The 26,289-nt window shown below is 41.4% G+C and overlaps 1 protein-coding gene across 9 annotated transcripts in view; it reads left to right on the forward strand.

Moving 5' to 3' along the window:
- Positions 1-26,289, forward strand: part of NPAS3 (neuronal PAS domain protein 3) — an 835,099-nt gene that overhangs the window by 571,977 nt on the left and 236,833 nt on the right. For all 9 annotated transcript variants that reach the window (XM_073895072.1, XM_073895074.1, XM_073895073.1 and 6 more), the window contains one exon: positions 24,193-24,282. In XM_073895072.1, coding sequence (XP_073751173.1) covers positions 24,193-24,282 — 90 coding nt within the window. The remainder of the gene's footprint in view (positions 1-24,192; positions 24,283-26,289) is intronic.

The raw sequence follows: 26,289 nt of genomic DNA on the forward strand, positions 1-26,289 counted from the left end.
CACTCCAGCAACCCTCAGTTTGTTTCCTGAGATTAAGAATTCCTCATATCAGTGAGGTCATATGATACAGACGCTTACGGGTATGGCAGGGCAAGGGATCCTGCCCAAACGTAGTGGCTACCTTAGTTTTAGGAAAGTCCTCTTTCCAGAACAGGTATTGTAACTTTTTCAGAGCCACGGGACAGAATGCTTGTAAGACGAGCATATTAGCAAGGAATAGTAGCAATAGGATCGGCTATTATTCTCAGAGGATTCAAAGATTAAAAAAAAAAAACTAAAATAGAGCAAAACATTCTTCCTGTAACAAAAAGGCTTAAATGGCATCTCTCTGTAGAGACAGAACATACAGCCGAGTGTAGTATTCACTCAAAATTTATAATGGGCAGTATGAGCCTGTATATATGTATAGTCATGAAAATTAGTACTTAAACATTTACTAAAAGAGATCTGGATGGGGACCTCAGTTTTGAAATTTTGAAATCTCTCTCTTCACTCTCATTCTACTACAGTGTCCTTAGGGTTATGCCTTTATAGAAGGACTCAAAATTTCTTTGACTAAAGACTAGTATGAAGTTTAGTGTTCCCAAGCCGTAAAAAAGGACTTTGGAGTGTGGCTGCTATTCTAGGCCCAGAGTGGATACAAATCTGGCAAAACTTTTGGTTGAATAACTTCTACAATAATCTATACAGTAGAATAATACAAATCGTGTCTCTTAAAACTACCTATAAAGGGCGCCTGGGTGACTCAGTCGGTTAGGCATTTGCCTTCAGCTCAGGTCGTGATCCCAGGGTCCTGAGATCGAGTCAGCCCCACGTCCTGCTTCCTGCTCAGCAGGGAGCCTGCTTCTCCCTCTCCCTTGGCCCCTCCGCCTGCTTGTGTTCTCTCTCTTTCTCTCTCTCTCAAATAAATAAATAAAATCTCTAAAAAAATAAAAATAATAAAACTATACCTATATAGACTTTAAGTTTCATGGGAAAACAGGCTACATCTGTCTCGTTCATCACTATCTTTGGTATCTAGTGCATAGGTCAGTTAAGCAACAGTGGCTTAATAAATACTTAGTGAATAGATCAATTAATTAACATGTCCACCAGAACATTAATGGAATTTATCTCTGGATTATGGGCAATTTGTATTTCCCTATTTTTGCTTATTTGCATGCTCTAAATTTTCTAAAATGAAGATGAATTACTCTTTAACGTCTAAAAATACATTTTGCCATTATTGAAAAGTTCTTGGAATCCCCTTAAATCTTTGTGCATATTATTAGTTATATTAGCAAGTGTGCTTTCATACACACACACACACACACACACACACACACACACACACACACACAGATCTGCTTGTTTAGAGCATACAGTTTGGGGTTATTTTTCTATCACTGTTGATAGTTTTGTACTGATCCACCCACACTCCCCTGCCCTGTCCCTCTGTGACTGAGAGTTCACATTCACAGGCCGATTGTCAGGGTTAGGAACACTGTCTTTGGCCACAGAACAGTGAAACCTTTTACTTGGGGCCTCAGGTTCCTGACCTTGGGCTCATTACACAAATTCTTGAAGCAGCTGAGCTAACCCCCACTGGGTATGAGTAGGAGTCTGTAATTGGACCTGGGGCTAGTGGGACACAGTGTTTGCCTTCAGCTGCCTGCTTTTGTTCCGTGGGAGTAATGGAATCTTAAGATACATATAGAGAGATTTGGTTCATCAATATGTAAAAGTGGATAAAATGACACATCTCTGTTGAGGTTATTATCATCTCAAATTCCTATTTGTAACTTTTAAAAATCTTCAATGATAGGCTCAACACAACTACAATTATTATTAAAAACTTTTGTTTAAAATGTTATTTAAAAAAATCTTTATTTTCTATATGGAATAGGGTAATAATCATAAACAGTTGAGGAATAGAGTCGTAATTTATAACTCTACAGAGTGTAGATTGTATTTTTTTCCCAATGAAGTGCAGAGATACAGAAAAATTATCATGATTTGTGTCATAACACTGGAGTCAGAACTAATACTGAGGAGTGTTTTCTCAACTTGATGCATGGGCTTTAGCTATATGCAGCTCCCATCAGCACTAATGGGAGATTCAAGGCTAAGTGCCAGGGATAAAACTGAGACTATAATGCAAGCTTTGGATGTTGTATAATTGGAAACCGATTTTCATTGTGATTTTATGTGCTGTTTCTTGCTTTTGGGGTTCCTGCTGTTATACTTTTAAAATTTGATCTTCAGGTATGGTAAAAGATAACATTTAATAATAAATAAAATATGTACCCAATTTTTCTATCTTTGCCAGTGAAATGATGTAGTGGATTAGAATTCCAACTGTAAGACAGAGCCAAAGGTTTGGCAAAGATACTGGGTATGTGTTGCTTGCACAACGCCTAGAAAATTCAGTTACCCGTCTATTTGAAAAAGAAATTGGTGTACGTTTTCCTAACTGTCTATCCAATTACCAGTCTATTTTGCCTGAACTGTTTTCATACATTAGTGGTATGACCATATTATGAAAAACAATGAAAGCCCTTGAACTATTTCACATGGTCATAATGAGCATGAGTTGGAAATTAATATATATGACAGGAATAGTGAGTAGATATGATGGTACATATCTTCCCCCTCACATAGACAGTGTTTCTGTACCCCTGGAAGGAAAATTTAATCTTCTGTGGCTAAAATAAATGAAACTTATCTCTCCTGCTTGCTTAATATCAATAAATGAGTAGATTTTGCCTACTTTAATATTTAGGTGCTCTTTGTTGAATCATTTGTGTATTTAACTGACGGCAGCTGCCCTAATTTAGGGCACATTAGAATGTGCCAACCAATTCACTTTTGAAGATACAAATTACACAAATCAGTGTTTCACATTGGCATGCTCAAACAGGAAGCTTTTAGGGTGTATTAATAATAGTAAAGTGGTACGTATAGTTTTCAACACAGGCACACACTTTGGCCAACTGTTTGAGAACATGGTTAGTTCATAAAGCAATGGCCGTAATTGGAATTGCAGTTTCCTTAGACTCAAACCAAAGCCTCTTTGAGTATTAAATCTATATCTATGCCAGGGAGGCCATGAGCCTTAAGTCTCACGTTGGGAGAGCCATCATGGGTGTCAGTAATGATGTTCAGTGAGCAGTGCAGCCGAGAGAGTGAGAAGCATAAAGGAACACCCAACCATGATCACATATATTGGACATTACACATTTTAGTCTGATGGAGTAATCAGTTCACTAACTCCTCCATTTTATACCCAATCCCCAGAACTCCACTGTGAAGCCACTGCTGCCCAGAGAGTAGGCAGTCACTGGACAGTAGACAGGAAGAGTGGTGACCTCATAAGCACATCAAGACACCCATTCCTAGGGGAACACTCTCATGAGAGGTGCCACCAGAGAAGAGGGAAAACCAGGAGTGCAGGGCACTTGCCCTTGACGGTCTCGCCTTGGCTTCTGGAGTCTTGAGCTGGCCTGTTAGCCTCAGCCAGGTGGTTAATATAGCTTTTGATTATTTTACCAATGCTTTAAGCCTCTGTAACCTCATTTCAGGTTTGGGTGTCGTGGGCCATAAACCTGTGTGGACCAGGTTTCATTTGAACCACCAGGAAGTGGGTTCCGTAGTGTAATGGTTAGCACTCTGGACTCTGAACACCAGGAAATGAATGGATGAGTCTTCCGTATTGTTTTGGACAGTCAACAAAGAAACTCTTGTGTATTTATGTAACGTCATGGTTGTCCTCATCCCATTCAGTTTCTCCTTAAGGACCCTAGTATGAGGCCCAAGCAAGCCTTGTAGCCCCAAGTTCTGAAAGGACCTGCTGCTTAAAGACACCACACACACACACACACACACACACACACACACACACAATAACACCAGAAAAGGAATCAAGTAAGACTGAAATGATCTGGAGAGTCTGAATCTCAGTTTGGTCAGAGGTACGTGGCTAGAGTCAGACCACCTTCTCCCTGCCCTGTTGTGCTGTTAGCCCAGGCCAAAACATAGTAAAGCTCCAGCATCCCTGCATTCAGCATTTTACAGATCTCTTTGGAACAGAAGAGTAAATAATTTCTTGAACAGTTTTTGGCTCTTACAGTAATCAAGTCTTGGACAGCTGTCAACAGGAAACCCCAAGTCATCTAGTATTAAACTCTGCGATCACAGAGGGACCTGTCACCTAAACCTTGACATAGGACCTATGAGAATTATTTTTATTTTTATTATTAGAAAGCACTGACAAGTATTTGGAAAAGCTGGGGAGACCTAGAAGAATGGATTCCCATTTCTCCTAAATACTGTCTTTATTCACTCACTTGAAGGCTTGTTTAAAATAAGACAGTTTTTCCTCTCTTGGTAACTTGAGAAACATCCGTTGCAAAATCATTCCTTTGTAATGCAATCCTAGGACAGTGTAGCACGACTATTTATAATAAATGTAAAAAATTATGTTTTTTTCCTTGAAAAACTCGTTGAGCCTTACCCACCCCAGCAATCTCCAATTTATAAATCTGCTGTCAGTTCACTTAAGATGATAGAATTTCTGTGACAAAGCATTTGTGATTTTATCTTTTTATATGTGGTCGGAGTAGTGTACTATTTTCCTTATGCACGCAACCTCTCCAGCATCTTCTAGCTGACTTACTCTTTGTGCATCCTAGGGTGGGAGGGGACTTCAAGAAAGCAAGTTTACTCTCAGGGGTAGAGGTGGGTGGGGAAAGAGATTGTGTAGGGGAAGGAGCCTATCCCCTAACCCTCCTCCCCACCCCCCACCCCCGCCCACCTGCCAGACCCTGGCTTCCTCTTGCAGATTCCCAGCACTGCTCTCTGCATTGACTGACCCAGCTGGAAACAGTGGTCCCAGCCCCGCTGCCCTGTCTGATCCACTTTTCACTGAAGGAAAGGTCTGTCTGGAGCCAGAGCTGGAAAAGTGGAGGGCAGGGGTTGAGGGCAGGATTTTTTCGATCACCACTGAAATTGGAGAGATATGAACCTGAACTCTTAAGAGGGAGGTGATGTGGTCTCCCAAGAACGCAATTAAGCAGACAAGGATTGTGGGAATTAGGGATCAAAACTGTGAGGCGGACAGGTTGAGTGGTCTTAGGCAAGTTACATTTAATCTCAGAGCCTCATTTTCCTTATTTCAAGCAGGGGCAGTGTTGAAATTAATTAATTTTGCAGGGTGCTTGGAGATCCACCATCAGAGACTAGAGCAGTGCAGAAGGAGGTTTTGTGTTGCTGTTACTCTTGTTCCTAGAAAAATGAAAGCTTCCTCATTTTTTACAACCCCCCCCTGCAAACCCCCATACCCGACAATGAGAAAAAGTAACCTGTCGGCTTTATCTATCAAGTATTCACGTGCATTTCATTGAAACCTTGCCTCAGCCGTGTCTCTGAGCACAGATACTGTGTGATTTTGTTAACACTTTCTGTGGGACTGAGTTGCCATGATTTTATTCTAACCTTCCTGTTCTTTGTTAGTTTTACGCAGGGCTGATGGTGTCACTGTCTTGGAGTTGGTCTTTGGTTGTTTGCTTTTTTAGGATATTCTTCATGCCTTGTCATGATACTTCTTATGGCAGTTCCCTGAAACTTTGCGGAGTCCCCAGAATTTGACCTTAGGAGGGCTGTTGTTTCGGAGGCTGACCACCAACACAGCCTCTCTCTGCCCTGACCCCTTTCAGTTTCTTTCCTTCTTTTCGGCAGAACACAGATTTCCAAGTTGTGTGTGTTTGCTTGTAAACACACCACTCAGCTGTGTTCCTATCCTTTGTGTCAACAGGAAAATCCCCTTGTTCTATGTTTAGCCTGAATAATTACCAAACTGTTTGTAATTAGAATGTGAGGATGTGACCTCAGAGCAATTTTTTTCATTTCCTTTTTCTGTATTTAATACATTTCAGAAACTGAAAATACCAAATCTGTCCCCCCTTTTTTTTTTTGATGCTTATCAGTAATGGAAACATTGCAAAACAATCAGCCCAATACCTATGCTTTGTTCATTTATTGCCTTCTCTGAAGATAAATTGACTGTACTCAACGCTCTTCAGCATTTTTCTTCACCTAGATATTATTGCCTTGTGCAGCCACCCCAAGGTGACTGTTATCACTTAATTAAATCCTTGCACGCTGGGAAGAAAAAACAACATTGTTCCTCCATAACCCCAAGGAGCCTATTTTTAAGCCACTAAGCCTTTTCCCTGTTTTATTAACTTATTCCTGGCTACAACAAGACATACTTTTGTTGATGAGCAAAAGGTTGTATTAGCTTTTTATTTTCTGGGTAAACTTATCTATTCTCTGGGAAGAGGGAAGAAAAAAAAGAATGGACATTACAAAGGGAAGGGGAAAAATGGGGTCTCTTCAACCTCCCTGATTCTAGTAAAGGTCTCTGTAAACACCATGCTGGAAACTAGAAGCAGGGGATTCGGGAAAGGGAATGAGAAAATAAAATGTAAACATCAAATGAGAACAAGACTAAGAGTAAAATGACATGTCTGTCTATTGGGGGAAACATGCAGGGTAGAGGATGCCACTTTCAAGCTAAGGAAACGAGCCATAGAAGTTACGTGGGTTTTTTTGTTTGTTTTTTTAAAGAAGGAATGATCTATTGGCACTTCTTTTTGTTGCTGCCTAGAGTAACATCTCTTTATTAACCTTTTGTTTAATGCGTTTATTTTTTTTCCCCACTCAGGTTTCCTTCTTTATCTTACGGTATCAGGCATCCATTATCCACCAGTTCTAGCCCCAGTTATGTTTCAAGGCAGCAAAGAAATACCATAAGGGTATATTAAGGTGTGCATGTGTGTGTGAGTGTGTGTGTGTGTTGCATGTGGGGGCGTGTGCGCACATACGTGTGTGTGTGTGTGCACATGTGCTAGGAATAGGGATGCATGAGCTGCAACTGGCAATTCTGAGTGCAGCACTTAACATCAAAAAGTTCACTTGCTGCACAGGGAGTTATCTGTTCACACGTAGTAAATTATGTACCTTTTAGTTTGTTTCTAGTCCATTACATCATGGACCAGAAAATGGGTTGTCACTTCTAAGATTTGGACCCAAGCAAGCATATGTGTTTGTTCATGATGGTAAATCATTTTACCACACGCTGTGTTCACCAACAGAGTAAATGCTGCTTAAAGCTGTAATATTGGCAAGAGTAGTTGATGCTGTGACAGGCTGAGGCTGGATAGAGACCTGGTTCTTAAATAGTTAGATAATTAAGATATCTGCACTGTCACCGATTATTGCCCACAGGTTACACATTTCTCAGCTTCATACACAGAACACACGATTGTGGACACTGGCTCACTCCTTCTTAGGGTGCAGGATATGTTCGGTGGCTCAGTGTGTCCATCTCTGAAATGGGAAAAGTACAAACACCTCTATGATGATGTAAGAATGAGCCCCAAAACGCCTCTGAAAATCCCCTCAACAAAAGGGCCATCTGTCCAAACACCAGGAGCTGTTTCTTGCTTGGTGCATAAGACCTTCCATTGCCCACTTGGAGCGACTGAGACTCCTCATGAGTTGCTTCTTGGATTCGGGTCAGATCTGTAGTCATTTCCATCTTGCCAGCCAAATGGATCCCCTGTGGGGATGTGTATCTCTTCCCACCCGCTGGAGGGGACTGGTTTACTTTTTTCTTTCCTCTGCAGGTTAATTTCTTTCCCTTTATAATAGCATTGTAAATATCTTACTGAGGCAGGTTAGAGCCCTTCAAAGACAGTACCCTTTGTTGCAGCCACCCATTTGACTTTCACCTTGAACAGTGTTCCTAGTGCCCCAGTGAAGTTAGTATGGAGGTATATACATATTTGGCTTCAAATTCCAGTTTTGTTGGTCAGAAACTCTTCATGGCTCTCTCCTGACAACCTTAGAGTCCAACATAGAATCACAAAGTGAGTATAACTTACTCTCTGCCCCCCTCACTCCCTCCCTCCCTCTCTCTTCTCTCCAGGTTCAGCCAGGGTCATTCTTAAGCCATCCTTCTCAGCAGTGTGTATCTGGCCTTCCAGAATGTCAGATCAGGAGGCAACCCAGCTGTCCTCAGTCACCCATTTTTGTTCTTAATAATCTTCACTGTTGGGAAACCCTTCCCTTCCCACCCAGATTCTGCTGACGGCATTTGCCCTTCGTGGAACAGAAAGACTGGTTGCCGGCCTCCATGGAGGGTGCTGACATGAGCTCAGTCACCCCTGGGGCTCCTCTGGGCTGAATAATCCCGTCCACTGAACCATTCTGCAAAAGTCTTATGTTTCAATTATCGAATCATTTTTTCAGCTCCCTTTTGAACCCTCTCTAAATTCTTCTTTTTATAAAGCAGTGAACCCCAAAACTGAATTTACTTAAGATCTGAACAGTGCTGAACAAAAAGGAAAATTAACTTAGAATTCTAAAATTCAGTGTCGATGGTTCCCATGTGCAGACATTTAACTTAAAAATATTGAGTCGATCGGTTGCCCCATTTAAAAGGAGAATTGGGTGGTATGTGTGCTTGGCCCCCACACACACACGCACGCACGCACGCGCGGTGGGAGTGATGTTGTGCTGGCCTTTTGCACAGCCCTAGAGAGCAGGAGACACTCCCTAAGACACCATGATCCCTGCTTGCTGAGATTGAGGCAACCAGCTGCCTTGAAGTCTCTCACATACCAAGGAGTATGGGTGTTATTTGAAGGTAAACAGAGCTAGACTGAGGCAAAATTGTCAAGTGGATGCAAGACTTCAGCATGAGGCGTTTTTCGGTTTTCTTTCCTTACCGCCCCCCTGCCCCCACAACAAGCCTCCCATTCCCACCCGGGTGAACAAGCAGGCCAGTGCTATGCACTTACAGGAAGTAACTAGCAAGTCAAAGCGTTCGATGGACAAAGGGAGGACCCCCGTGGGCTCTGGTTTCCTCCTCCCTCCATCTCTTCCTGTATTCTTACTCTTCCTCACTTCTCATCTGAAACACAAACTGAGTTTGAGGAGGCTTGAGGACCATCTCCTCTCTAGTCCATACCCATTTTCATCTGTTTCCCTTTATACTTGAAGAGGAAACAGTGGAAACAATACAGAATCAGTATTAAACCATTACAATATTAGTATATTTAATAGAACCTTACTAATAAGAACATGTTACTGTTATTATCTTCACTGCTTCAATATCTAGAACAATGCCCTTTGTTGCTTCAAATTCTTAGAGATTTTTATACCAGTATCCATACAGATGTCTGTTTCCAATACCTTTGGAGCATAGAAGAATTGCCTTTCTGTATATTTGCCTCAGTACTTTTTATTGAATGTACATTATTGAGGTCGAAAAGGGGAAAAGTTGCCTAGGAATCAACCTTTATAAAACAATGCACCTGTGGAATGGGGTTTACCCAGTAGATTATAACCCACCAAGTTATGGCTTAAACCTACCTAGATTGTGTAGGGGAAGGAACCTATCCCCTGACCCTCCCCCCTGCCACAACCTCTCATTTGGCTGAGGTCACAATCAGAGAAGACAACAACCATCACCTTGTCCCACGTCTGCTTTGGACATCACCTTGAGCATACTACCTCTCTGCCCTCTGCCCTCTGCCCTCTGCCCCAGGAACTCAGTACAGGGGTACAAATGGTAGCAGTTTGATGCCAAAAAGTGAAGAATCTCTGTCATGAAAAAATATGTTCCAAATCCTCAGAGTCACTATATAGTAGAGCAGGCTGCATTTGAGTTCTTGCTTTCCTGCTTACCATGTGACCTCAGTTTTCCTCATCTCAAAAGGGGGTACTGATGGCATATACATCAGAGTTAGGAAGTAAGGACTGAACTGGGTTGGTCAATGTAAAGTCCTTCTCCCAGGGTCCAAAACAGGGGCCACCTTAATAAGTGCTGTCACTGATAAGCATGATGTATAATAGTATTCACACACACACACACACACACACACACACACACATCCTAGAATAGTTCTCATTTTTAAAGGGCTGGGCTTATGAAACTGACTGGAGTCTTTCTAACAGTCAGATCTCACGTTGCAAACGACTGGCATGTAGAATCTAGAGGGATCCCTCTATAGTGCCAGGTCTTTGAGCCATGAGCTGTGGCCTCTGACAGGAGGAGCATTTCTTTCTGAGCATTTCTCAAGAATGTGCTCCCTAGCAATGATCAAGGCATCCTGGTCTCGGCAGAAGTACATCTATCTGCCTGATGCCTCTCTTACTCCTTCCTTAATCCTCTTCTTTGAGGGTTTCTACAAAGCTCTCTGACTTTGGAAGTCTCCTCTCTCACACCTCTTAACAAGGCCAGGAATCTGTCCCTCTAGCCCCCTTTCTGGTGCCTTACCTGGGATTTGGATGATACCCAGATCTCCCCCCTCCCTTTTTTTATGAACACCCTGGAAAAACTCTAGGGAGAGATGTGAAAGGATTGATTCTCTTTAAACCACGTCAGCTGGGTATTACTATGTCAGCAATCCTGCTATTGACTGACCTATGCAGAAAAGTGATGGGAAGGGTCCTAATGTTTCAGCCCATGTCACCCAGCCCTTAGGTGCTACTGCTCGGCATCTCTCTGTACCTGAGTGTTTGAGCCTAGATGTTCTCTTGTGTAATTCACTCGTGCTGCCTCGTATGACAAAAGGGGACATTAGTAATATGGTTCCTTCAAAAAGTTGCTGGATAGCCTGCTACACCCACCATTCTCTTTTTTGTGTCCCTATAAGGCAAAAGATTCAACCTTGAAGAAGCAAGCATATATGACTCATGGCAGAACCCTAGATTTTGCTGTATGTACTAAGCCTTTTGAGACAAGGATTTTTAATCCTGTTCAACATGAAGGTTTTGTATTCCATCATGTTATTGGAAATTTTAATTGCGATCATGTAGTTCAGTGTGTTAAGGGAGCCCAGTATAAGGAAGAATTGAATTTGGAAATACGTGGAGTGAGTTTCTTTCATTCATTGCCTGTAAGCGTGTGTTACTTACACCTTGCTGAGATTATGGAAAAGAGCCGGACTCACTGCATAGTAGAATACCGATAATAATGTCAGTCATTCACCATTACACTGTCTTGGTCTCATTAGCTCAAGTGAAATGAAGGGTGTTAATAAACTATGGAGACCTGTGCCAACATACAGTCCATCAGACCTGCCTAGTAGGTCACATCCGTGTGCCATGAGGCCATGTCTGTGTGCTTTTTAGGAAATGGCAAAATAATACTGGGTATACACTTTCATGAGAGGTGCCTGTTATGGCAGAAAAGAACCAGGAAAGGGATAAAAATCTGGTGGAGAAGAGCAGCAAATATCTTAAGCAAGTGTGATTACCTATAATAAGAATAGAAGGAACACACAGAAAATGATAACAGCTTAAGGTTCTGTTTGTAAAACCCTTAATATATTTTTTATTTGCTTTGGGATAAAAGTCTTCCATTAGGGCACAGAGGCCAATTTGAGTCTTTAGGGGCTCAATCCTTTAGGGGAACTCCCTCTCCAGCCTGCAAAGCATTTAAGTAGAAATTAAAGTAGGTCATCCTATTACTAAGGAGAAGCCCCCAAGCAAGACAATAAAACAAATCGTACTTGTTGGAAAAGGTCAAGACTAGAATGAACAAATCTCATTGGAGGCAAAAAGAATCTATCCCCAATATTCAACCACATAAAATGTACGCTAGCCTACACAAATTTGGAGCCATTCTTCATCTTCAAAATTTGTTAGTAATCATTACACATCCATGAGTCCTGTGTACCTATGTATAAACAAATCCATTGGGTGTTTTACTGCCCAGGGTAGTTTCCACATAAAAATGCATTCAGAACAGGATTGCTGGGAACGTGGGCCATGAAATACAGCACACATGTACCACCACAGTCACACCATCCCTGCAGCCATCCACACCTCTTGCACTAAATGGATGAATACAGAATGCAAATCAATAGGTGAAAGGAGAAGAGGGGAAAAAGGAAATAGGAGAGAAAAAATGAAAAGGGGGCTGAAATGAGAACCTAGACATGGAGAAGCTGTTGATTCGAAACCCGTGCACTGCGGTTTCCAAGGTAATCCCAGGTGACATTGTACTTCTCACTTTTTTCAGGCTTCTATCATTCGTGGGGAGGCTGATGCTTACTTAGACTCTAAGATAGGTCTGAAGAAGAGTTTTAATGAGGATTCATCATTCTTAAATTATTAGGGACTTCATTGAAACTATTAATGTCTTCTGTAACAGAGTGTGTGTGTGTGTGGTAGATACAGGTGGGACATTTCTTAATTGTGAAGTTGACTATCTTGGAGTCTTGGCATTCTAGACAGCTAAGAAAAATACCATTTTAACAATGAAAATAAGTTTTACTTCATAAACCTGGCCCTTAAAGGAAACCAGGCAGAGGGCCAACTGAAAACTCAGGCTTGGAATTCAATCAATATGCTTGCCCCTTCATACCACTGTTGTTGGCAATTTGGATGCCTTTGACATAGAAGGTTGAGAGAGACTAAGTGGGAGGTGACAGTTGTGGCTGAAGGTATCATAGGGCTATCTGGTTGAGGCCACTATAAATCCTGTAGACTAAATAGAATTTTAATAAGTCTAATAGTCATTGAGAGATGGACTGTCATCCATCAAATGCATTGAATGGTGGAATATATCCATTTTCAAATTATTTTTGTTCTAACATTATCTTTAGCTATTTAAGTCAAAAGAGTAGGTAAATGGATCATTGTGGACATTAGAATTAGGCTGAGACTATTGATTCAAGGTTTCTAGTGAATGAATTATCAATACGACCAACTGCAAATTTCATTTGGAGTTACTGTGAATTGGCACATCAGTGCATTTGAGTAGATCATGCATAACCTAGATTATTGTTAGAGCGAATCCCTTATCGGCTATTCTATAACTTCAGCAAACCACATGGCCCCGAGTCACTGGAAACACTTGATCTAGTGATTCCTCAGGTGTGTCAGGTAATACAGCCTCTATAACTAGAGTCGATGGTGGTGTTCCATGACACCCTGTGCCAAATAGCTCAAGGCAAAATGCGTAGTAAGTAAGTTAGACTTGCCTAGCAGGCAGTGCTGCCTGCCTAGGAAAAAGTGAAAAATCAAGGTCTAACATTCTTTGGCAGGTGTCTGGGATGTCACTTCCTGGTCTCTGACTTCACCAAAGAGTCCAGGAAAGGGGAAGATCCTGTGTGATGAGAGCACTTGAGGACAGGAGGGAAAGCAAAAATTGTCTGGGCAAAAACTTTTTTTTTTTAAGATTTTATTTCTTTATTTGAGAGAGAGAGAATGAGAGATAGAGAGCACAAGAGGGAAGAGGGTCAGAGGGAGAAGCAGACTCCCCGCGGAGCAGGGAGCCCAAAGTGGGACTCGATCCCGGGACTCCAGGACCATGACCTGAGCCGAAGGCAGTCGCTTAACCAACTGAGCCACCCAGGCGCCCCTGGGCAAAAACTTTTGACACCTCCTTCTGCCCTGGGAAATGTATGTGGTGGCCTTATTATCTCCATAAAATGGTCCATCCTGTTTGGTAGTTGTAAGAGTGCACGTGAGCACCTTTAAAATATATTTATCTCTTAAGTATCTAGGAATCTCGAAATATATAGAACAGACCTGTTCCTGAAAAATTGACCATCTAGTGACAGCTCCCATATTGAATCTAATTTGCCCTTTGCCGCCCACTGTGTATTACTCTAGAAAAACTGTAAGACAAACCAGAACTATACCTTTCAAATGCTTTTTAAACAAATTTGAGCGCCTCTTTTAAAAGGAAAAAAAAATTGCGGTGATTATTTGATTTATCAGTCAAATAACTTCAACAGAAAAGAATTGAGTCTGTCCTTTTTGCTGCCTCATATGGTGGGTCAAAAAGGCATGGAGACAGCAAGCCCAGTAGTTTCCCCATGTAGATGCATTCTTTGCCTTCTTCAAGTTACCTTAACATAGCTGATTTTACATTTGTGGTAGTCACTTTAGACTTTATCTTTGTGTTCCCGTTAGTTATACTTCTCTATAGACAACTTCAGTCCCATGATTCCTATTAAATCTCAGAGATTTAGGTTAAAGCATCATTTGATCCTGGAAATTCAAATAATAAAATAGCCAGTTACTCCTCAGTGATGGCTATGAATTCTTTGTCAGTCAGGATAGTCATTGAAGTAGAACAGCAAAAGGAAGGAAACTCCGATCTCATTTAATTTAATTTCCTTCTTTGCTAATGTTTTTATCCCACAAAATTGCCACCACCCAAAACCTCATCGCCTGGCCTGGTTCTTTCATTCTGTTCTTGAATTGGACATGGTGGAAGCCAGGATCCACAGCCAAGCACCACTGCTTTTAACTGCATACATTGAGACTGTCATTTAATGTCCACCTAGCAAATGTGGTCCTGGCAAATTTCATATCCTAAACCACTCTCCTTCGAAGGATATCATCTAGACATTCTCTGAAGAAGACTTATGACGTGAGTCGTTTCGCTTTGTATATATGCAAGTGTGTTAGCAAACAATAAACAACAATCTCCTTTGCCTCATGCGTGTCAAATAGGCATGTGGGGATAAAGGCAGAAGCATTTCCTTGAAGCCCTGAATAGGATGAGAGCTCTGTGGACAAGGAGTATATGCTGGTCTTGCTCACGAAGACCCAGCGGCCAACTACAATGAAAGGAGAAGGTCAGCAGAGCCGGCTGAGCGCCAGAGCAAACTGTAAACCCACTTGTTGATCCCAAGATCATTCAGCACCATGTTCCCAATTCCATCAGAATAGTTGATTTTCCCATAAATGTGTATCTCTGCTTTGTATGGAGCTAAGGCAATGAAGCAGTGTAGCCTCTAAGCATTTGAAATGCACGGAAAACCAATATAAAGATTTCAATATTGTAAATGTAGGACCCAGAAGAGGTGCAGTTACTTGAAAAAGATTTCAAAAGCAATCCTCGGCATTGTCGATTTCTGGAAGTAAACTCTACTTTCTATTATCAGTCCATCATATTTATAGTTTTATGTGGGTCTAGTAAAAATTAATTATTAATTATATGAATGATAAATAAAGAGAGAATCTAGTTACAGTGATTTCCAGAAATTAACATCAAAGATTTTCATGGCCCACGGGTTTTCCCCAACCAGAATTCCTAAACTACTATCTTTGCTCGGGCTGCTGTAACAAAATACTGTAGACTGGGTGGCTTAAGCAACAGACATTTATATTCTCACAGTTCTAGAGGCTTGAAGTCCAAGATCAAGGTGCCAGCATGGTCAGATTCTGGTAAGGACTTTATTTGTAGCTTGCAAATGGCTACCTCCTTGCTCTGGGCTCTCATGGCCTTTCCTGGGGGGCATGCCCAAAGAGAAAGAGATAACTCTCTCTTTCTCTTCTTATAAGGCTATCAGTCCTGTTGGATTAGAATCCCACCCCTATGCCCTTATTTAATCCTAATTATCTCCTAGAAGCCCAGTCCCCAGATACAGTCACCTCGGGGGTTAGGGTGTCAACATACAAATTTGGGAGGGATATAATTCAGTCCATTGCAACTATATTTGTGACAACCAAGTTCCTTTCGGTACAAATGTTTTTAATACCTTTTCCCTAGAGATACCAATAAATGTTTCCTGAAACGAAACTCCTATGAATACATCAGATTAATATCCGAGGTCTCTAAATGGTCTTTTAATCTGCTAAATTCATTATAGGGTTCTTTAATCACTGTTACTACCCTGGACACAAACTCCTTACCTAAAGGAATACACATACAAGGCTTTTATTAGTTTCTCTTAAGGAGCCTATTTTTTAAAGTTACCCACTGCCCAGTTAAACAATCAGGCTCGGTCATAATCAGCCATAAGAGAAATAACAATATGGGTCTACCTTGTTATTATCGAGGATGTACTTCCAAGCAAACATGATTGCAAAATAAATTTCTGTAAAGTCATCTTACATGAAATAGTATACTTCTACATAAAATAGTACATGATATGCCAGAAGAAGAAGGAAAAAGCCCTAATTCTCAATGAAAAACTTTGGGCCAGTAAATGGGCTCATTGTGCTGGCCAGCCTCGTGGCCCACGGATGTATGTGCTCAAGGCTTGTCCTGGCCATTGCTGCTGGGAAGTGTGGTTCTCCTAGCAATTTTTTATTAACCGTGGTGTCCCTTCTCTCCTTTTAGGCATTAGCCCCTTCCTCCAACACAGGAGAATTTCCTTGAGGTCTAGCAGTCTCTTGACTGTACATTCACAAATTCCAAAAAGATAAAAATGCGAGCTGATGGATATGTTCGTTAACTAGATGGGAGGAATCCCATGTGTATGTATAGAAATCATCACACTGTATACTTTAGGGGCGCCTGGGTGGCTCAGTCGTTAAGCGTCTGCCTTCGGCTCAGGTCATGATCCCGGGGTCCTGGGATCGAGCCCCACTTCGGGCTCCCTGCTCTGCGGGAAGCCTGCTTCTCCCTCTCCCACTCCCCCTGCTTGTGTTCCCTCTCTCGCTGTCTCTCTCTCTGTCAAATAAATAAATAAAATCTTAAAAAAAACCCAACAATGTATACTTTAAATATCTCACAATTTCGTTTGTCAGTTATACCTCAGTAATGCTGAAAAAATACAAATTTCATCAATCCGTGCCTTTTCTAAATCAAAGACAGCATATGACAGGTATGGAGCTTAGTGATAATGGACAGGGATCCCCACTTCGTACAGAATATATGCTAAGCTGGAAACTGCCTTTGCCCTGCAGCTTTTTGCTTTATAAAGTTAATTTCCAACTCTGCTCATGTGCTTAGTCTTAGATCCCACAGATGATTTTTCTTTAAGAAAGCAGCTGGTGGAGGTGCCTGGGTGGCTCAGTCATTGGGCATCTGCCTTCAGCTCGGGTCATGATCCCAGGGTCCAGGGATCTGGCCCCGCATCAGGCTCCCTGCTCAGCGGAGAGCCTGCTTCTCCCTCTCCTGCTCCCCCTGCTTGTGTTCCCTCTCTCGCTGTGTCTCTCCCTGTCAAATAAATAAAAATAAAATCTGGGAGGGAGGGAGGGAAGGAAGGAAGGAAAGAAGGAAAGAAGGGAGGAAGGGAGGGAGGAAGGGAGGAAGGAAGGAAGGAAAAAGAAGGGAAAAGAGAAAAGGAAAAGAAACGAGAAGAGAAAAGGAAGAAGCTTGTGAGTTGGGTCCTTGCTCGGCTGTGTGAAACCTCAGCTGGTTCAGGCCCAGTGCATAGCGAGCACTCAACAGTTGTTTTCTGAATGCATCACACTTAAACAGGAGGAACATGAGAATCTCTTATGTGGAAAGAAATGCTGGAGGAAGCACAGATTTTGAGCGGCTTTGATGGGGTATGAAACAATTAAAGTACCCAGCAGGTAGTCCTAGCATGAGGAGGAAAAAGAGGGATCCTTCTTTCTTAGATCTACCACATACTGATGTGTGACACTGAGCAATGTACTTAATTTGTCTGGGCTTCAGCTTCCTTATCCATAAAGTAGGATTAAATAATACCTATCTAGGGGCACCAGGGTGGCGCAGTCATTAAGCATCTGACTCTTGGTTTTGGCTCAATTCATAACCTCAGGGTCATGAGCTCGATCCCTGCGCTGGGCTCCACTCTCATCAGGGAGTCTGCTTGAGGATTCTCCCTCTCCCTCTGCCCCTCCAATAAATAAATTAATTAAAAAAAAATATGTTCTAATCTCTGTACTGTTTTGTATAATGCAGACAACTTGCAGTACACCCTGTGTGTGACCAAGCTCCATGAGTAGCCAAAGCAAAGCAGTGACATTTTTTGGCTTTTCAGGACTAGTACAATGTACTATTTATATTACTCCCACTGGCATGAGAGTTCTTCCTTTAACTTGAAAGAGAACCCTGAATTAAAAGGGAAAGATGCACAATAAGGAATTAGCTCCTGGCTTTCAGTAAATTAGTATACCACATACACAGGAAGGAGACGTTTTAATGTGCCAGTGAATATCTGTGCCTTAGCATAACTAGTGAGAATCCTCTCCCTCAGGCGAAGGGAGCTGGTGAGCAGCACATGGGCACCGACAGCCTCGTGGAGTGCCAGTCTCCCAGGACAAGCAACAGATAATGTGGGGTCCATGCGCTGCCCCCGAGGGCTCAGAGACACAGACACGTGCAATTCCCCCAAATGCTGCACCCTGTCCTCATACCGGAGCCTGTTGTCCATTTGGCTGGGTGTTCAAATCAAGAAATCTACATCCCTCAAGGGCTGGATGTAAGGCTTGAACTAGCATCCCAGAGAAAAAAAGGTCAGCACTTTGATACACAGCTTCCACAAAATGGAATTTTAATGAGCAGAAGCCAAACCTGATCTCCTTGCTCAGAAAGCAGATGTCTTTGTTCTTTTCATGTTTTAACATTTCACTAGCTCAACATCTCTCCTTTTATTCTGGTAACTCTCTGCTAAGAACTAAGAGAGGCCGTCTGTGCCTCTCTGCACTGTTTTCTCACCTAAGATGTTTAGATTTATGTGTTTTAGGAAACTCTTAGGAGAGGCATTTTGAGGCACCAACGTTTATTGTTCTAGAATTCTTTTTTAGAGGGAAAATGCTCAGATGGGACGGAATGAATCTAATTTGGTTGTGATGGGGAAACATGTGTCTTTGGGTACATGATAATGACATGAACCTGTGCTAGTCCTCATGTTATTGACTCGTAGTGGTGGGGAGGGGGCAAAGGAAGAGACATAGGAGCCAGAAAGCTCTGGAAGATTCCTAAGAGTTAAAGCCCAAACCTTTGATGTCTGTTTTCATCTACTTTGAGAAAATATACTTGACTTAGATTCGTACCTCTAAAAATAAAGCTTTTGTTTCTGCACAGTGCTTGATTGTTAAAACTCAGATTGCAAGGACAAAATTTGGGAAACTTTTTCTTCCCCATAAACAGATACATGTGGGCACTTCTGGGCATCGTCCCAGGCTCCTTGAAGTTGCTGCGAGTCTACATGTGTGTGCGTGAGCAGTCTAACATCACCTCCTGAGTGCAATCAGAGGGCAATATGGCATTTTAATGAGCTCTGTCAAAGTGTTATTGTATCCAAAGGCCAAAAAATTTAAGAAACATTTTTGTCTTTCTAACTCTTTTATCTGCTGCCAAAACAGAGTGGAAAGATAGGTATTGAAGCCCTGTCCTCACTCTTCAAGCCAGGCTTCTTCTGTGCTTGGCTTGTTCACTCAGCTTCTTTCATGATGATGGAGGCATGGTTCCAGAGCAGCCTCCCCCGTTTCCAATGCTAACCCATTGCTCAGAGAGCAGAAGAAATTTTCTCATACAACCTCTTCTCATGAACGGCAAAGATGTCTCAGCAGTTATAAAATACTCTTATTTCATGGCTTGCAAAAGCCTTGTGCTGACATCCGTGTTCTGTTCCTGCTCTAACAGGATTTTGTCATAACAATGAAAAACCGTGGGTTTGGGGAGAAAGTTGGGTGTGTCAGAAACTGTCCTCTCTCAGGGCTGGGTATTTTCTGCATAGTCTAAGCCTGAATTAGAAGAACATCACAGATGCACGGTGCATTGGACATGGAGCACATGCATGCATTTAAATCACGTGTATCTTACTTTTTTACTGATGTAATTGTGAAATATGTTCCTTTTGCATTCATAATTAGGGGGCGGAACAGATGGTGAAGGCTTAGTTTAAAATAATCTGTCATTAAAATAACCTAGCCTACTGGTAATTCTTCACTCTAACTGGAGTGAGGTCATAGGAAAAGAGTTTGGGGGTGATTTTTTTTTTCCTCTTCTGCATTGGAATGTGGAAGAAAGAATCGCTAATCTCAAAGTGGTTATATACATGAGAATTACCCCATAAGGGCACCATGGTTAAGATTTCACTCTGTGAGATTTGGCTGCAGTGGAATATGCAGGGGAAAAAAAAAAAAGGAAGCCGAGACAAAACTACTTTGACAAATATAAATCCATTTAGCACAATGCATTAAACATTAGTGTACCTTCAGTCATGAAGCTATAGTTAGTTTCATACCCTGCAAGGAAATAACCTCATCATTTGACAAATACTGGTAGAGGCCCTCAGCTTTTGGGGTTAAGAAACTGTGTCTTATACTTTATATGTTACACGGATGTCAGGGGATATAAATTATAATTACAGGCATTATTATTCAGAGATGCTGTAGCCCCTGACTTGTGCATCCAAGCCTCCCTCCTGTATGTGTACCTCATAGACTTACCAGGATGTGACAAAGGAAATCTCCTATCAGCCCTGTCAGGATGGCTAAGAACTGGTTTTAGTAATAAGAAAACTGTCTTGATAAATCAGATACTAGCATGCCTTTAAAATGTCTGTTTTACTGTTTCTTCTAAGATTTTGTTCTCCATCTGCTTTGAGGAAAGCAGATAGATTTCAGCATGGCTTTATAATAAATCTTCTCAAGGAGGGACTAGCATTAACATTTGTGTAGGTTCTTTTTCATCTTAATCCAACCTTAGTTAATAATCAGAAAATTGTACATAGTAAGTAAGGAGACGTAATTAACCCTTTGACCCCAGAATCTTAATTGGCGCCTGTTGAAAACAGTGGGCAGTTAAAAAAAAAAAAAATCAAAAAGTAGCCTGCAGTGATTGAAAAAGCTTGGAATGTAGTAGCTTTCTTGAATCTGAATTTTTAAAAATTCCACAGAACTTTCAGATTTATCACCTTTGGTTCCCAAGACTAACGGATTGGATGTTTCCTTCCTCCTGCCACCTTTTAAGACTAAGACACACACATAAAACCAGTATCGATGCTACTCTTAAAACTTCCCTAAGCAGCAGAACAGAGCTAACTGTGGACAGGGATGACCCTCAATCAGAAGGCAATGGCTGTGTGAAGGGCAACCTTGCCAGTCTGCTACTGACCCAAGTTCATATCCCATTGCCTTATTTGAAAGGTAATCAGATCTGAGTTTGGGACAGTCATCTCACACTGTCGATATAATGATGTGATAAACATAAAGGTAAAAAATATGGCTAACCAGGTTTTCTTTGTTTTGTTTCGTTTAGTTTATTTTTGTTTTTTACCTCTGTGATGACAAACAACTCATCTGACGAGTTGCGTTCTTCCCACACCAAATTGGCTGTTATTTTTAATTGAATTGACTGGATGCTTTGTGTCATGTAGACGTAGACTCATTTTAATCTCACCAGGAAATTGGAACATGTGTCGGAGCCTCTGCTTTGCCAAACAAAACTGGCCAGTTCTTAGATCACTGTTGCTTAATACCGTCAGATGTTTTGCCTCCAGAAATTTTTTTTTCCTTGCTATCATGCCCAAACATCCTCTACTGTTTTAGTGAATACAAGAGATAGGAACCTAATGTTACGAAATCATGATCCCTTTCGGGGAGAACGGAAAGGATGTGTATGGCTGGCAAATGCCCTGCACTAGGTGTTTTGGAGAACTACAGAAGAATCTAGTCTGACTCTGGTCTTGCAAATGTTAGGAGATATCCCAGGCTGTGTCAGACATCTGTGGCATCAGAGTCTGCAAATCCTCTAAGGGCTTCATGACCAGGACTCTTGCAGAAGGTAATTTCCAACCCTCTCAGTCCTTCTAGCATACGTGATCTAAGGGAAGAAGTATGGGGCTTGGAGGTAGAACTGGAAGTTACTAAGTCTTGTTTGAGCGCTTGTTAGGTGTTGGCGAGATAAAGATGAATAAGACATCACCCGCTGTTGAGAAATTCAGTCTCCTTGGGAGTTGAATAAGCCAGTCAGGACCATACAATGTCATAAATGCTTTAACAGTATCATTGTGGGGCAGCACATTTAATCCTAGCTTTGCCACCAGCTGACCGAATGATCTGGTCCAAGCACTGAACCTCTTTCTGCCTCAGTTTCCTCACCTGTAAAATGAGGGTTTGGAGGATAAGAGGTTATCTCTCTGCCAGCTCCAGCAGTCCTTTCTTCTTTGAGTCAGCCTTTCACTTGTCATGTGTCCCCATAAAAGGTTCTCCTGTCTCCTCTCTCTCTGTCTCTCTAATCTGACAGCAGCACTGTAAGCTTTGAGAAGATGGCTCACACAGCTCTCCGACTGTATTCCAGGGCATGGCCATTGGGTTGAGTAGAAGACTTGTCCATGGGGAAGACTTAAAGGAGTAGGGGGGAGGGTCTTAATCTTCATGAGTCATCCTCAGGAGATCTCCTGTATGAAGTAAAGACATGTTGAAACAGGATCCTTCCCAAACTTCCACAAAAGGAACATCTGTCCCTCTGCACTGGTTCAAAGTGAGATTCCACTGGGCCACACTCCAAGCTTGAAAGGTTACATCTCACCAGGCTCCAGAGGGGGTGGCAGTTTGGTCAAAGGGAAGGAGTCCACTAAGCAGTATTTTGTTCCCTGTCCCATAGCTGATTCCAGGAGACATAGTACATAGCAAGGTGACAAGTTAACCTCTTGTGGGAGTGACTTGTGGACTCTCTTGTCATCCCACTTCCTATCTGTCTCCTAACAGTGGACGAATCATTCAAAATCAAGTGACGATTTTTAAGTCATAGGCCGCATCTTAGTACAGTTTAACTTCAGAAGTTCTGGGACCATTTCTTTCCATTAATTTACACGTATCAATCAGAAAACCTTTGTTTTTAGTGGAGGCAGTACTGTCACTAATTCTGACTGTCACAGTTCAAATCCTAACTCCATCACTAACTGGAGACAGGCATGTCACCTGCCTTCACTAAGCCTCAATTTCCTTGTTTATAAAATGTAGATAATAATATAATTACCTCAAATTATACTGTGAAAATTAAAAGAGATAACACATACAAACTGCTTAGCACGTATTGCTTAATAAATGGACGATGTCCTGACCAAAAGCTTGTCTATCATGTATTTTGTAATGTCATCATGTAAAGTGACTTTTGAAATGTTTTCGCAACACACCTAATCAGAGGAGGAAGTTGGGTTGCTACCCACAGTCTCTGACCAGTGGAGCTCTGAAAATGGGTCAGTAAGCATGGAATCCAAATGTCGTGTGTGTGTGTGTGTGTGTAATGGAATCCAAATGTACATATTCCCGTGTACATACATAAATATATATATTTCATACATACTTTTAGAGCTCTAAAAAAAAAGTTCAGTATTTTATTTCAGTATTTTAGGCAACTGAGATTATTGCTGAGATTTGAGACAGTCCATGTTTCTACCTGAATTTTACATGCTACTTCCACCCTTCCATACTTAAGAATTATGTCATTAATTGAGTGTTGCCACATGCCTTGATCCCAGTGTGGGGTTCCTGTTTTTCCAACCTCACAGCCTTTGTAAAAACCACTACTCTTTGAAACATCTTTTCCCGTGCAAGCAGTACTTGGGCCACCTACCTGGTTAAAGATAAATACATAAAGCGAAACAAAAGACATAAGGATGGAGGGTATAAAATGCACTTGGATTGCAAGAATTTGAAACAAAGGTATTCTCCATTTGAGTGGTACATTGCAGTTGGAGTCCATGATGATTGACACCACTCATCAAACTGACAACGCAATCCTCCATTTGGAAAGTGGACAAAGGTTTCAAGAGTTACAGATGATGCGTAGCTTCCTTCCCTCCCCACCCCCTTCTTTTGTTTCCATTTCAGGAGCTGTAATAGAATCTAGATATATCACAATAAAACTTGAGCATAGAGTTTTGCAAAAAAGGATTGCAGTTTGTAAGGTTTCGGCCTATAATCGTTCACCCATAATGTATTGACTTTTCCTATTTGTTCTACCACAATAGGCACCGGGAGTGAGAAGGGTATAATCCTTTATTAATTAGCAAATTATTGATGTCCACAGTAGCTCAAGTGGTGATTTTTACTTGCTCTTCGTAAAGGGTCCCTTTTTTTTTTTCTCTCGTCTCATTACAATTTCCATTCCTGCTCAGCTATTTAGTGGAGAACTGGCTGATTTTATCTTTTAACCTACTGAATCCAAAAAAATAAAGTCAACAGCTCATAAAATCATCATGACCTGATTTTGTACAAGAATATGATGTATATTGGTCAAAGTGACGGAGACATAGGAAGTCCCTGAAATAAAGGGAAGCTCGTAGTCTTCATTCAGACCTTTTGTTTGTTCACTTACAGGGCAATGGTAGAATATCTTAGGACTTTTATTGGCCATGAAGAAAAACAGAGTCTTGAATTCAGTATGTGTTGCTTTGTATCACATGCCCTATTAATTAAATCTCCATCATATGTTTATTAACTTAATTATATATTTATTTTTTTCTGCAGTCCCTGGATGGCTTTGTATTTGCACTAAATCAAGAAGGAAAATTTTTGTACATTTCCGAAACCGTCTCCATCTACCTAGGCCTCTCACAAGTAAGTAAAACAACAATTTAGATTCTTGACAGTGATTGTGAAGGTTCCTTCTGCCTTGTGCTTTTCCTTCTTCAGCGGGTATTAGTTTGGCATGAATTACCAAATTTATTCTTTAATGGCTCTACCTGGCTCTTCTCACAAAGTCAGTGAGAAAATTCTGTCCGTTTGGAACGTTCAGAATAAACTTGTGCTCCAAAACTTTAGTTCCCCCCCCCCCGCCCAAGGATCATTATTAATTTATTGAGAACAAATGAAGTTTCTTTCCTCAGTTGTTTTGAACTTTGAAACCTCTGTGCCCGGTAGGAGAGGGACACACTAATAGTGCTTCCCTTGTGTCCTATTACTGGATGTTTATGGAGTACCCTGCATTACCCTGGGAGCTGACACAATGACAGGGAGTCATTTGGAGTCAAGAAATGCTGAAAGAGACCATTAAAATGTGTTGCAGGGAGGGTTCCAGCAAGGATATATTTTGCTGCCTTTGCAAATGCTTCCTAATGCTGAAAGACAATTTCATAAAATAAGAGCGCCTTTCATTATGTGCGGTTTAATTATTCGCATGTGTCTGTCAGAGGTTGGAAGAAAAGATGGAGGCAACTGGGACAAGGGACAAAATCCTAGATGTTAGGTCTTGAGATTCCCCTGGAACACACAAATTTTACTTCCATCAGATTCCAGGACACAGGCTGCATCTACAGAATGCCAAAATCCCCTGAAGAAAAGTTTGTGATTCCACTAATTATCTAGATGTGGGTTTTTTCTTTTCCGTAAAAATGCTGAACATCTGGATATCTGTGCCCATACAGGTGATTGGCGGAGCTTGACCCTTTTCATCTGGTAGTTTGGCATGAGGAAAACACAGCCTCGGTGGGAGGGATTTTGTATGTATGTGATGATCTGCCAAGTTGGATAATCTACTTCTCATTCAGTTGCCCCTTGGAGCTAAAGACGGAGATAAGATTTGTCTCTCTCCTCTTAAGCAAGACCCACCCCAGACTCATTGCTTCCGAAAGTTGGCACCACTCTAAGGAGGCATCCGGCACGGCTGGAACATTTTGGCTGTTAGTGAGTTTGCTGGGTAATAGCTAAATCAAGAAAGACACTGGGAAATAATAAAGAAAGATATTTGGCATTTGAGGAGGGTTGGAGGAGGAGGGGAAACACTGCCAAATTTGATTATTTACTGTTGAAAATCCAAGCAAGGGTCCATTAATTCTTCCTTGAAGAACACGCAAGCTATTGGCTATAGTTTATAGAGTAATTCTATTTTATGTGGGTTTTAGCAAACCAAATGATAGAAACTGGGCTATTGTTAACTCACTATTAGCATTCTTGCCTCTTGTTGAAATATCTGGTTTTGTAATAATAGCTTTTTGTAGATTTTAATCCTTGTCTTAATCTATTTGGGACACGAGTTTTGAGAATCCCCAGTTTGGCTCTCATGGGCACGCCACCATGTTCGTTCACACTGTTCAGAGCTGGAAACACCACTGTTTGTTGTTCTGCAATGCCCATATTCATCTGTTTTATGCAGAGTATCCAACAAAGTTTAATAAGCCAGTGAAGAAGAAGGATGAATAATTAGTTTAAGCAGGTAAATGCTAATTAGGGAACTCCTGAAAAGCATCCATTATATACTAGCTCAAAACACATTTTACAGCCCTGGTTAGTGGTGTAATCCAAATTCTGTCAAGGCAACTGCATTTTCTGTAATTGAGATGTGTATGTTTGCTTTGCATAACAGATGGCTCTGTATGCTTAGACTGATAGCTAGGAAAATAATAATTGCATTATTCTGGCCAAAAGAATATTAGCTCTTGGGTTTTGGCCATTTCAGTCAGTCCTCCTGCCAGCACAGCATATGCACATATATGGATTGGATTTTCAAGGAAATTGATGCATCTGGAATAGTGTGGCCATCTGAAATATCATCTGTTCAAGAAAAATTTGGCTTTAACCCTGTGCTGGTTTCTCCTTAAAAGCAGTGTATTTCACTGCTTTTCTACT

The sequence above is a fragment of the Callorhinus ursinus genome, unplaced genomic scaffold (genome assembly GCF_003265705.2).
Source record: "Callorhinus ursinus isolate GAN/ISIS: 27379988/994484 unplaced genomic scaffold, GSC_fseal_2.0 scaffold8, whole genome shotgun sequence".
NCBI classification, from domain to species: Eukaryota; Metazoa; Chordata; class Mammalia; order Carnivora; family Otariidae; genus Callorhinus; species Callorhinus ursinus.